Here is a 14,334-nt window from a genome sequence, read left to right on the forward strand (position 1 = left end):
AATGCACGAGAGACTCACTAATTCAGGGAGTAAAACTTGTCTCATTCTGTTAAATAAGTATGTGCAATATACAGTCTGATCCTCCTTTGCCTAAATGCATCTTGGCAGCTTCAACTTGTAAACACTGTGCTAGCAAGCTGTGTTTGGCACTGAGAAGATGGCAAAATGTTGTTAATTCTTTCGAAATATGTGTTTATGTGGGTGTGGTTTGATCAGATCATTCTGTGCTTGCTTATAAAATCATTCATATCACCACATTTGAATTTGTGTATGTTTTTGTGCACATGTGTATGTGTTGAAAGTGTTACTGAAATCCTAGAAAAATATTTCTTTAAAGGCACCTCTGTGGAAATGAGCCATATACGTTTGTTAATAGTGGACGGGGCAGTGTGACCTTGTAGTTGAGCCATACGGTACAAATTTGCCAGTGCACTCTTCAGTGGTGAATCATCATGAAATTCTCTTTACTTGATGGTGATACTCCACTGTGTAAACATCAGAATTAATGAACTTTGCATGCCACTTTGTATGATGATGCCAATGCATTGGGGAAGTGGAATAGAAGTGGGAGAATCCTGCCATTTGTAAAAGATCCTGCACAAAGTTTTAATAGCTTTTTCATCGTTTGGTCTTTCTACCCTGACAAGATTAGAATCCCTTTCAAACTCTTCATTTAATGAAAGTTATTGAGGGACAGACAAAATTTAAAAAAGCAAGTTTGCCACTTTCTGGGTTTGCCTTTGTAATATTTTGTAAGACAAACAGCATAAATTGATCAGCGTTATGGAACAGTCGGGCTTTCATCCCTGGTTAAAGTCTCTTTTCATTTTATGTAATTCCTTTGGTGTTTTTTTGAATTTAATCATGTCAAGTCTCTTTCGAATACACTTTTTTTAATTTGTATTCTCATTCATTACTCTTTTGTTTACTAGTTACATTTTATTGTATTATGTTGTCTATATATGCCTGTTAGTTTTTGTTTGTATGTTCCTTGATATTTGTATTTTGAACTTAGAGGCTGTGTTAGATTTGTGACATTGTTTCTTGTATTTGAATGAAGTTTATGTATTTTATGTTTTATTGTTGTTTTTATTCATTTTGAACGCTTGTCATGCAATTTTTCTTTATTTATACTCTATGTCATGTAATAATAGTATGTTGTCTGTATAAATGTTTTTATGTTCCTTATTCTTTGTGGGTGAAGCCCCAAGAGGCAGTACCACCATGACATCACCACTTCTGGGACCTCCCTCTGGCTACATAAGTGAGTAGAGAGGGCCTAGGAGTTGGTATCATTCATTATTTAACTTCCTTGGTGTTAACCCCAATTGTGATTCAGGCTCAGAAATGATTAATTATCTAAGTAAATTATGTAATTATTTTTTTAACCCCAAATCTGACTCGGGGTGACTTGTAATGATCCACTTCCACAGTGTTAATCCCAAATAACTCAGAACAGTATTCTTCTAACATCTAGTGGATGAAATTACATTATTCTCCAAAAAAATCCTAAGTATTTCTTTGCATTTTGCCACTCTAAGGTAACAACTCGTCAATAATCATGACTAAAAGACAATAAACAAGAAGCTGTAAAGCCAGTTTTAGAACAAACTGAAACTGAACCTTTGGGTGAATCAAACGATACTGATATCTATGTGCATTGGTCATCAGATATTGACATTGATAGTGAAACTGATGCATATGGCAGTGTACGACTGAACCAATAGTCTGATGAATTTGGTCACCTGAAGGTTCATCCATCCATTTTCTAACCCGCTGAATTCAAATACAGGGTCACGGGGGTCTGCCGGAGCCAATCCCAGCCAACACATGGCACAAGGCAGGAACCAATCCTGGGCAGGGTGCCAACCCACCACAGGACACACACAAACACACCCACACACCAAGCACACACTAGGGCCAATTTAGAATCGCCAATCCACCTAACCTGCATGTCTTTGGATTGTGGGAGGAAACCGGAGCGCCCGGAGGAAACCCACGCAGACACGGGGAGAACATGCAAACTCCACGCAGGGAGGACCCGGGAAGTGAACCCGGATCTCCTAACTGTGAGGCAGCAGCGCTACCACTGCGCCACCGTGCCGCGCCCTGAAGGTTCACAGTGGTGCAAATAGGCAAAATTATTGCAATCAACTGCAAGCACAAGAGATGCATTAGCCTCCTAAGCACTGTTCACAATGAAGCAACTGTCAATGTTTATGTAAGGGGCAAAGCTGGGAAGTAACGGATTACAAATACTTTGTTACTGTACTTAAGTAGAATTTTGAGGTATCTGTACTTTACTTGAGTATTTATTTTTCAGACGACTTTTTACTTTTATGCCTTACATTTTGACACAGATATTTGTACTTTTTAAATTTTAAAAACAAGCCCGTTACTTTAGTTTTAATGTATTTGTGGGGAATGAAGCATTTTTTTATTTTTCATCCTTTCACGTTCTCAGCATAAACACTGATTTCAACCTAAATGAATGGCCCAGTGGTATATAGGAAAGACAATCCCGACAGAGTATCAATCAGCACGAATCATGCATGATGGACGTAACCAGACGGAAACAACGTAACAAGAAATAAGAACAGAGAGGGGACTTGACTGTGAAAACAAGGCGGGCATGTGTCTAACCAAAGTGACTCCCATTCTTAGCAATAAGCAAGTTGTCTCTGAAGCTCAACACTCCATTACCTGCCTCGGCTTCCTGTGAGAGGCTTTTTAGCACTCCAGGACTGATTTTTACACCCAAAAGGGCATGCCTTGATTCAGAGAACTTTGAGAGCCAGCTTCTGCTGAAGTTGAATAAAAGATTTTGGTAGTTTTGTAAAAATAAAGGAATTTCTGACAGAATTGGCATGCTGATATTGAAAGTGAGCACTGGAGCAATGTGAATGTTCATTATCAGTATACTGTTTTTGTTTTGTCAGTAATTTGAAGTTACAGTGATTTGATATTTTTCAAGCTGTATTAATATACTGTGAGTTTTCAATCAACATTGAACAGAAACTCCTTGTGCAATTGTTATTGAAGAGGCTACTTTTTACTTTTGTATTTTGAGTATATTTCAGAGCCTGTACTTTTTTACTTTTACTTAAGTAAAAAAGTTGAATGAGTACTTTTTTTCTTTTTTTACGCAAGTATCTGTACTTTTACTTGAGTAAAGAACTTGTGTACTTTTGCCACCTCTGGTCAGGGGAAATGTGGAAATCACTAAGCCTTGCGCTGGCAGCCTACAATAACACAAGGGTTGAGTTGAGGGTTTGGGGTCAGGCACTGACATTCTACCCTTTCATGCGCAAGCAACAGAAAAAAACGTTATTAGAAAAGTAAGTAAAGAAACTGGCTTACTATTCATATGCCATTCCTTTTGTGTTTATATTGACATTTTGGCATTTACAGTATATTTTTCTGTTGCATGTAATAACATTTTTACTTGTGGAAAAAAATTCAAAGGGGAGAGCGTAATGATATGAAGGTTAAAGGAGTTTTCTGTTGTGAAAGTATTGCTGTTTATTCTTGGATTTTTTTCCGATTTTTGATTACTTTTCACTTTGTTTTAAAGGATTTTGATTACTAGACTGTGTATTGCTTTGGATTGACTTTTATGCAACTCTTTTTCGCCGCTTTCTGTTTTGCTGTGTTTTTGCACTTAATTTAATTTTTTTGTAATAAATCTTTTATTTATAAAGATTCTTTGTTGCCCTTCTTGTGCACAAGCCAGTTGTTGATGGTGACATGACCCTTCTCCTTGTGGAACTTTCTCTTTATTTTTGTGATATTTATAGTTGTTTTACGAGCTCCCCGTTTTTGGATGTGCAGAAGAAGACAGCTGATAGTGTGTTGGGTCTGGCTGGACTAAGTGTGCCTCTACTGGGCAGATCACTGAATATCCTGGCTTTATTCTTGGCTGAATTTGGAGGCCTCACCTATTTTGCTTAAGAGATAACTTTATCTGATAGCACGTTGTAGCTTATGTTTCTGTTTCTCAGCTCCTTTTCTGTGAATTGTGCTTTTTTCTTTATGGCTTTGCTGGTTTTTGAACTTTAGATTTCTGTAAAGGATTAAGAAGTCTGATTCATGGACTTGGTATTGCTGTTTTTGGATCTGCTCTTTAGGCATTCCCCATTTTTTGATTCACTTTTTTTGTTCTTGAATTTACTTAATGAAACTACTGTTGAATGGCGAAATGTGGCAAAGAGTTTTTTGTAGAGAAAATTATGTATTTGCTAGTGACCTTGTTCGCCAAATATTTTAGACAAACATTTTTGTCCATGATGATTTGCAAGGGCAGTATGACTTCACAGAGCTGTAGCAGCCATGAGCAGGAATTACACTTATGCCTACTGTTTTGCCAAGCTGCTTCAGGCATGCATAATGTAATGACTGAATCACTACTCCAGCCTTTCACCCTACATGCATTTAAAAACAAAACTTGCAATATTTACATTTGAGGGGTACATTAGCTGACCATCTTGAGAATATTGTGAGTATTGCCACCAGATCTATAACACTGATCCCTGTGCACTGACACTGCAGCACCACATGGCTAATTTTCACACATAATGGAGCTGAAGGAGCTCTCTCTCTCTCTTGCTTCCCAACAAGAAAACCCATGAAACACTGTGAAATAATAATAGTAATAAAAGATTTATTACTGTGCACAGAATGTTTCTATATTCTTCATGGGAGAAAAAGGTACAAAGCATCTGCTATACATATCATTTTTTAACTTAATGCTGGTTTGTGGCCATTTGTTGTATTTTGTTTGTGGTTAGTGTTCCATCTAAATATTTTGTTGTTTGTACCACACTGCAGCAGTGGTTAGTACTGTTGCCTCACAACCTAGGACACATTCTTGGCCATAACTCAATAGTCTATTGCATCTTTTGCTGCAGATAAAATGTTTATTTGTTCCCAGGGGCATATTTGACTCTTTACAGAAACTCAATGATAAATAAAGAAATAATGTTATTATATTATGGCAAATAACAAACCCCTCAAAAATATACACCAGAATTACTAAAAAGCAAGAAAATTAAAAAGAAAGAAAACTTCTGACTTGGCAGTCATAGTCACTTTGAGGTATTCTACAGATGTATAACTGTTAGTATAAGGAAGCTCCAGGAGCATCTTTTGACACAATTCTGTTGAATAGTTTATTGGCTGAAAGTCTTCAGTATTAGTGTGTCATGGAGGAGATGTGCAGAATTGTTCATTTCTCTCCTTCTCTACTACCTCCAAGGGTTTGAATGTGCATCCCAAAACTGAGCCAGCTCTTTTTAATTATCCTGTTGATTTGGTGGGTCTCTCTTTAAATGATGTTACCGGTCTATCACATCACAGTGTAGAAAATCGCAGTGCCCATCACAAAGTTATAGAAGATGTGAAGGATGCCAATAATACTGCCGGTGGTGTTCCAGTGTTGCTCACATTCTTACCAGAGACACAGTCTTTGAGTCTCACAAACTGCTGTGTCTGGACAGATAGTCCATTATCCAGGACTCCAAAGTCTTAGCCACCTTCACATCTCCGAGTTTACCCTTGAATAGGAATAATTGGATGTTATTGAAGGCACTGCAGAATCGAAAAACATGATCCTTGCAGTGCTGCCTGCTTTGCCCATTTGAGAATAAGCCTTGTGGACATGATAGACAATTTCATCTTCTACTGCAATCTCTGTCCAAAACTGTAGTGTGTCCAGGAGGTCTACCACAGGAGGGTTCATTTAGTTCAGGACCTGTCTTTCAAAGGTCTTCATGATGTGAGATGTAAGTTTTCAACAGCAGTGTTACTTTTTGTAGCCTAAAATGACAGACTGAGCAAGTAACAGAGGAAACCAGAAAGTTGGTCAGCACAGGCCATAAGTGCTCAAGGACTGACTTCATCTGTCCCCTGTTTATGCTCAATCATATAAAAGTATAGTCAGAGATGTGAAAGATAATGGTGGGAAGGAGCTGATACTGCCACAGTGTGAGGTCCTCATTCAAAGTGATTGATTTTGATTGGCTAAAGCGTGAATTTAATTTGTAAATTAACTTGTAAACATAAATAACCAGAAACCAGAAAAAAAGTAATTGCTTTTATCAGAAGCAAGGACAGACTCCAGATGAGCACACAGAGGCCTGCTCAAAGAGTTTACACAGTGCAATGACCCTTAAGTGAAACTACGAGGGCTGGCTGTTTTGACAGGCTGTAATGAGCCATCATTTGCCACTTAGCACTTGATGACATGATTATCTGTCATTAAAGGGGTGTACGCTGGCAGAGGTAATGTCATAGGCCAAGGATCATTAACTTTCTAACAAAACTTTGGAAGGCTGAGAATAGATTCCTGGACAATGATTTAATTAAACTACTTTTCATGCTGATAGCCTTCTTTTTGTGTTCTCATCTGAATTAAAGATAAAAGAAAAGAGAAATAAATGACTGAACCACACGGTACAAAGGTAGTATTAATTTATATTTGTTATAATTCATTGCTGGAGTTCATATTTTGCTTAAGAATGAAAACTGTAAATAAAAAAAAAACAAAAATACAAAAATGTAGAACATTCTGAGATATAATTAGCCAATATATCATCTAGCATCCACCTATTAAACTAGCTTATTCCTTATTCTGTGTTCTTTTTTTTCTCCCTGAAAACAGCAAGACACTATGCTGGAAGTAAAAAGTATAAAGAAAGAACACACCCTGGACAGGTCGCCAACCCATCACAGTAACCACTCATTATGAAGGATACCCAAACACAGTAATACCAGAGTATGCTATTTTCATTGTCTTTGATTTCTTTCATACATATTATGTGGGCTCCTATTAACAGGATTTCCAGAGCTAACTGTTGGTGTTGTTCTGGCTGCCCCTGTTGTTTTGTGAAAGTCCCAAGCTTCTTTGTCACTACTGACTACGATGGAGTCTTTTCTCCAGCAGTACTGTAATCTGGACTTATTCATTTAATGAATAGAGGACCATCCTTTGTTAAAATTTCTTTCTTGTCGCCCTGATGGGTGTTTTTTTCTTCAGGACTTCAGATCAGCAAAGTGAAGAGTAGTGTCCTGATGAGTAGATGGAGCTTTTCAGAACCTCTGGTTTAGATGTCCACAGAAAAGTCAGCATATGCTTAGCAGCATCAGAAGTTCTATTGACCTGTCATGTTGGACAGCATGCAGAATGTGCAGGGCAACCAGTGACAGCAAGAATACCTTGAACTTAACCAAAATCCAAGTGCTGTGCAGTGGTAATGCTACCGAATACCTCACTGTGCCACATTTGTTCCAAGTAGAAAGAAAAGAAAATTCATTAGACTCAATATCTTCAAGCAGTACAACATTGTTGTTAGACTCGGTTTTCTTCAAGAGAGTTCTGAGTTCTAAGCCTCTTCTTTTAATTGAAATACCAAAAAACATATATTTTTTCAGTGTAACCACCTTGACAATTAATATATTTGTTATAATTATTATAAACCTTTCCTATGCAGCTCAGATCAAATATATTGCTTCACTTGCATAACTGGTATAATATGATTTATTTATTTATTTGTTTGTTTGTTTATATGTATTGTGCATTTTATGGACTTTATTTTTGCTTATAAGGGTTCTGAGATGTGCAGAATCCATTTTTGCACTTTAAACATTTATTTCAAATGTATTTCACAAAATTTATGTAACTATATATATTTTTGGTGGCATTTTGTTTTCATAATGGACATTGTCATTTTGTGATGAGAGTGTCTTTTGGTTGCTAAAGTAACTGTCTGCAAAAGTGCACTACATGACATCACTGAATTGTCTAAGACTGGATACAAAAACTCCTTGTGTAACATAAACTTTTCCCTGTGGATTGTCTTTTGGGTTTAAGAATTTTTCCTTGAATTATTGATTTTGAACTTTGGTGTTTGATTTGGCTTTGAACGATAGAACAGACTCTGCCAGATCATGGTTCACCTTAGAGAGATGTCTTTACAGAACTTTAGACTGTTGTAGTTGTTAGATTTAAGCACAGCATTTGACATCATTGACAATTCTGTTAAATTGCGTTGTCTGAAAAGTGACATTGGACTTTCAGGCACTTCCTTTGCCTTGTTTAGTTCTTATTTATCACATCAACTTTGTACAGAAATGTGCCAACAGTACTCTGTTATTATACTAAGAAGTTAAATATGGTGTCCAGCAAGACTCAGTATTTGAACCTTTAATATTTTCATTTTACACGCATCCACTGGAAACTATTGTTAGAAAACATAACATTAGGGTTCCATAACACATAGACAACATCCAGTTATACCTTTCTTATCCACCAAATGAGTTTTCTCCAATGGTATTCTTAATTAATTGTGTCAATGAGTTAAAGGAGTGGATGGATGAAAAATACTTGTCTCTGAATGTAGGAAATACATATGCTTTTTATTGGAGGGAATGATGGAGACTGTAACAACATTTTGTCACTTTTTAACACCATTGGAATCCTCCTTAGTTTTACTGAATCAGCACACAATTTGTGTTATCTTTGACAATAACACATCACTTAAAACACACATTACAAAACTATCAAAAAAACATGTTTTCATCTTACAAACACTGGAAAATTAAAGCGTTTTCTAAATATTAAAGAAACTAAGAAATTAATTCATACATTTATTTCTAATAGGAGTGACTACTGTTATTCATTACTTACTGCTTGCTCAAATGATTATTTATGCAGCTTTCAGTTAATTCAATATGCTGCTGTAAGAATCATTACAAAAACCAGAAAGTATGAAAACATAACTCCAGTTCTGAAATCTGTACACTAGCTTCCAGTTAAGCTTTATCCTGATTTCCCTCCTTTTAGCATATAAAGCCTTCAATGGCCAAGGCCATGCTTAATTATCTGGACATGTCATTACTTACAAACCATAGGTCACATTGAGATCTCAAGAAGCCAGCTTACTTAAGAGTGCAAGGATTAATACAATAACAGTGGGAGGTTGAGCTTTAAGTTTCAAGACCTTGAAGCCTGGAAAGATCTGCCTGCTTATATAAGAGATGCCCCATTCAGTCTCTGCTTTTAAATCCAGTCTGAAGCCTCACGACTTTAGTCTAGCTTACCTTGACTAGAGCGGATGGTTAGCTATGCATACTGCATCTTTGTTTGTTAGTTATATGTACAGAAATATCAGTAATATGATTTTATAAACTTTTACTATCCCTCATCTATTCTGTTTCTCTCCTCAGTATATTGATGTTGCACATGGTGCCACTGCCATACTTACAAGCTGTTCTCCTGCCCATGGAAAAGACATCTAAGATACTGAGAGCATTGGACTCAGTGAAGGGAAAGATTCACTCATCAGCTTGGTCAGTCCACCAAAGATAATTCTATGAAATGCCCAGAAGGGTGTGGACGGCCAGTTGGCTGAGGTGTCCAGGACTCTGATTGTGTCTAATTTTGAACACACAGATTTATTTTCTCTAATGATGCTGACTGAAGTTTTCAGCTGGCTGTAGTTCAACAACTTAATTAATGGGCAGAAAGTGATCGACTCCAATTATATTAATCAGTTTCTGATTTGTTTTCTGTGTGTTTTACCAGATCTGTATCTTTATGTGTGGTAATTCTGTATTTAGGAATTTGTAAAATCTATACTTGAATTACATCTGAAGACTTGTCAAAACACTCTGCAGCAGAACTCAGTGAAGAACTGTATTCAAAACAATAATAATAATAATAATAATAATAATAATAATAATAATAAATTCTGCAATCCATCTGGGATGTGGGGGGTATTGGTCCTGGTACTCCATGAAAGCGGAGCTGTGAATGTGTACGGATTCAAACACTTTCATTTTGTAGTTTGTAGCGTCCATGTTGAATGAAACAAAAAATAAACATCGCAAGTTGCAAATGTTAAAATTATGTGATTCATATACTGTATAATAGCAGATAAAAAAAATAATATTTGAATATTTAAAAAAACAGCACCTTAGAATACCCCTTTCAGGTTCAGGCTCAAAATGTTTGATGTCCCCTCATATCTATGCAGCCTTTTCCTATAGACTGAAGCAGCAGAGGAAAATCCATGTGAACATGGTGGGAATGCGCAAACACCACATACTATAGATTGTGTCTTGACTGAGAACTGAAAGCCGGGATCAGGAGTTGTGAGGAAGGAGCCCTAACCACTGCACCACCATGCCACCCTGCTTTCAAAGGAGCTACTGTATCTGAAATAAAGTTTAACTGGTTGATTTATGAGTGTTTCTCCAAGGCTATTAGCTGTTAGCAGAATTTCGTTCTTGACTGCTTCAAAAAGGAGGCACACTGCAGTGTTCACTGTATTTCACTTGCACAGAACAGTGTTCTTAATATTTATGCATACTGTGGCTGATTTATTTTAACTGCATAAAAACATCAGCATTGCACGTACATTTAGGACAATAAACACAATTAAAAAGAAATCTTGTAAGACACATGGTCTGAACTATCTAATTATAATCTGGCTGCGCTCCAGCAGCCACGCATTGCTCAGTTTATAATTAACGAGTGATACAATAAGTGAGTTTCATTGCGAGCGTCATCCGCTTGCCCTTTCGTCTTGTACCGACTTCCTACTGTTTCTTTAAATATCATGCCATGTTCATTTCTACCTCCATAAATGCTTTTGGGGACACTAAAATGCACTTTGAACCTCATGAATGTCAGATCTTTTCCATATTTCTTACATCTGTATGCCAGGCATTCAGTTTTTTTGGGTTGCCTAAATAAGTCAAAAATGTGTAAATTTTGTGATCATTCTGGCCTGGTTCACTTAATATATCTGTTATGTGAATCCTCTCATTCCCTACCAGGTGCAGCACAGACAGATGTAAACCAGATGTTGTGATGAAGGGGTGCACAGGGAATGAAGCTAATGAGACTGCAACAAAAGAGTCTGACTGACATCTACAGTAGTTTTTCACTTACATTGTTCAATTATTATAAATGCTAAAGTAGCAATTTCTAAAACATGGCTTGCACTCTTCTAGATGGGCCGCAACTACTGATGCAGTAAAGGAGGAGTGCCTTGAGCCCTGTTACAACTATGTGATTCTTAAAAAGAAAAAATGAAAAAAGAAACAGGGTTTGTTTTCCCAGGATTAGCAGACTACAAAGTGCAGCCCCCACCATCAATCAAAGCCCTTTCATTTTCTTGGAAGAGATAGCACATATCTCCCAAGTCAAACCTTTGACTGAGGTGTTTAAGAAAACAGTAAAAAGTTACCTTGATGACACAGCACCTGTATGGAAAGGTCAGCCTCTTGCTCAGCACCATTGTTTGAGACCCTTGTTTGACAAGGAGGGTTTTGTTCCTGTTATCGGCCAAATGTTAGGCCTCGACTCGCCATTCTTGAGGCCTCACCTGCCCTCTTGCCCTTTTCAGCAGCTGCAGACTTAACTTCACCACACTAACTCAACCATAAAAAGAGGAAAAACATCCGAGACAGAGGTTGGTGGAAGGCACTACAGGTGCCAGTCTAGCGAATTTTTGACTCAGCTGCTTCAGTACAATTTACACGGTATCTCCAAGTGGAAACTGCAGGAATAATATTACTGTGCCAACTGATGAGATGGGCTTGTAGTGTTACTACACTCCAATAGCAATGTCTTATAAGCAGATGGGAATGGCTTTAACCACTTCAACTGAAGACGTAAATGTTAGGAATGACACATCAGCTGAGCCACTGAGGACAATCTGGAATGGACTTTTATATTACATAAAAACAGACATTTTTCAACCGTCATGTGTAAAAATACAAAGAAAAATGGCTGATAGTGTCATGGAGCAATGTCCGGGTGGTGTTCTGATGTTCTCTAGATTGTTCACCTCCATTTCGTTAACCCATAGACTTCAATAGTGAAAAGGCAGGCATTTCATTCTTGAAATGACAGGGGTAAGAAATATGGAAGAATTACTCTGATTTAGAGTGTACGGTAGCACAGTGGTACAGTGGTCAACACTATAGCTTTGTGTCTCCTGAGTTTAAATTCTAGCCAATTTAGTATGTGCAATTGTATAAAGATAAGTGCACATTGCTTAAATAGTGGTTTGCACTTGATTGTGCTTAGGGGTGGACTGGCATCTCCTCCAAGGCTGGTATGTGCTTTGCATTCAGTGTTCTCAAAACAGGCACAATTTTGTTAACATCATGTAATGGAATAAGAGGGTTTACAAAATTAATAGAGAGAAATGATGGAAGGACGGCTAAAGCCATCATAAATTATTTTGCTGTTAGTTTGATGCCAGGCATACAATGGTAGATATTGCTACTTTATGGATTTGTGTCCTTCATTTGAATCAAGGCACATGGAGGTTTCATATCATTCCTTTGTTCTGCATGGGTACTCCGGTTTTTCTCCAAAATCCTCAATGATATGTGGATTTGGTTTATTGACAATTCCACTGTGGATGCTTGTGAATGCAGACTTGTGTGTAAACGGGCCCTGTAGTGATCTGGCACATTGGCTGCTCCTTGTATCTAATGTTGTTGAGATAAGAACCATCTTCCAGCAATTGTGAACTGAGCTAAGCCATTTAGGAATGTTATGGTATGTTATTTTGTCACTCCAGAAGCATGACAGTGAGATCTACTATTGATTGTTTTTTGCTCAGTATGTATAATGATTGTATTTATATTAATAACTGTGTCTTGTGGCAGAAACTGGATTCTTATGCAGGGTTGACTTAACACCTTGTGCCCAATGCTGCAGGATAAACAGAAGCTCATTGCAAGCCTAAACTAACATAAGCAACTTTAGGAAATGAACAAATATTCTTAAAAATAAACTACATGGGCTCCCTGAAGAAGCATGTGTTACATTTAAAATCCTTGATGCATGTCTACAGTGTAGTCTGTGGGTTAGCAGATGGATATATGGAGACGCTCATCAGGTCCTAAGCTCCTTGCTCGCCCGCTCAGGCCTGCTGATGAATGGCGACTTGTGTAACCATCTCTGTGTGGCATCAAATATTAGTTCAGATTCTTTTCAATTCTAGCTCCTATCTGGGGGAACGAGCTACTCACCTCCATTTGATATTCAAACTACCTCAGTGTGTTTAAGAAGCATTTGAAGCTTTTGTTTCCTGAATTTCTGTCCAATTGATAATAGCTTTGTTAATTTTATTTAACTTAGGACTTATATAACTAGCTTGTATTTTGTTGTAAGCTCTTCACTATTGGTGATCAATTTTGTAACTCAATTATGTCAATCTATTTTGTCCATCACTTTGGATAATTGCATCTTCTAAGCAAATAAATCTTAATGCAAACTGTCTCACCTTTCTCATTCGCAGGATAATTGACTCACAGTTTTGAACATGGACATCTCTAGGATTCATAGGGACTTCCAGCACTTCTCATGCCTATCCATCCACATCATCATTCTCAGTGAGAGTTTCTGGACTCCTCCAGCTGGTCATTGTTCATTTGCACGAATGACATGGCTTCCTAAAAAGCATCCTGACTGTGCAGGTGTAAAGGTCCGCATTGGAAGTTTGATACTACTGTAAATCATCAGATAGTAGGCAACAACATGATAAATCTAATCAGTTAAACAACTGTTAAATGAAGAAATGCCATTCATTACAAATGGTGTTAGAAAATAGAGATGAAGGTCTATGGAAATAAAGTACACTAAACAAATAAAAAAAATATTGTGAATTCCTTATAAATAAACATTCCCTTATGTTTTTTTAATTTCTAACTAAAGAAGACTGCATATTATTTTGGCAGCCTTAGATTTTTCCTCATTGTTTCTTTTTTCTATTCTCTTTTTTGTTTGTGATTAAGGTTCTCTACAATAGGATTTGTTTTGGTAACACCTTAGTTTAGGTAATGCATCTATTACTCATTGACCGTTATGTAATAAAGCCTTAACAAAGGCTTATTTGGGTCTTCATAACACTTACAAAAAATCAGTAAAGTGTTTAGTCTTCTCTGCAATGTGACAGACTAACAAAACTTCATTTTGGAGTGGTCTGAGGTGACTTATGGATCCTTCACATTGACAAGAAATTTTACCACCATGTCGATATGCCACACTACACAGGAATTAATAACCCATCCTCTGACATTTTAAAAGTGTTATAAAGACCAAAAGAAGCCTTTTTTAAGGTCTTGTTACATAACGCTAAATGAGTAACAGTAGCTAAACTGAAGTGTTCCCCTTTTTTTCTCTCTCTCTCTATTATAAAAGAAAATCTTGAGAAGAGACTATTGTCAAAAGATTTTGTCAAGTCCTTCAAGACAAGACTTTTGCCATGAGATTTTTTCAAGTCACACCCTCCTCTCAACCTCAATTTTCAACCA

At 37.1% G+C, this 14,334-nt stretch overlaps 1 protein-coding gene across 3 annotated transcripts in view; it reads left to right on the forward strand.

Annotated features, from left to right (window-relative positions):
- LOC120542199 (golgin subfamily A member 7B) overlaps positions 1-13,648 on the forward strand; it is a 154,224-nt gene extending 140,576 nt beyond the window's left edge. For 2 of the 3 annotated variants that reach the window (XM_039774514.1, XM_039774505.1), the window contains exon 5: positions 13,320-13,648. In XM_039774514.1, coding sequence (XP_039630448.1) covers positions 13,320-13,341 — 22 coding nt within the window. In that variant the 3' untranslated portion in view covers positions 13,342-13,648. The remainder of the gene's footprint in view (positions 1-13,319) is intronic. The other variant, XM_039774486.1, reaches the window with a different exon arrangement.
- The last annotated feature ends 686 nt before the right edge of the window (positions 13,649-14,334 follow it).

Source organism: Polypterus senegalus, chromosome 1 (genome assembly GCF_016835505.1).
Source record: "Polypterus senegalus isolate Bchr_013 chromosome 1, ASM1683550v1, whole genome shotgun sequence".
Taxonomy (NCBI): Eukaryota; Metazoa; Chordata; class Cladistia; order Polypteriformes; family Polypteridae; genus Polypterus; species Polypterus senegalus.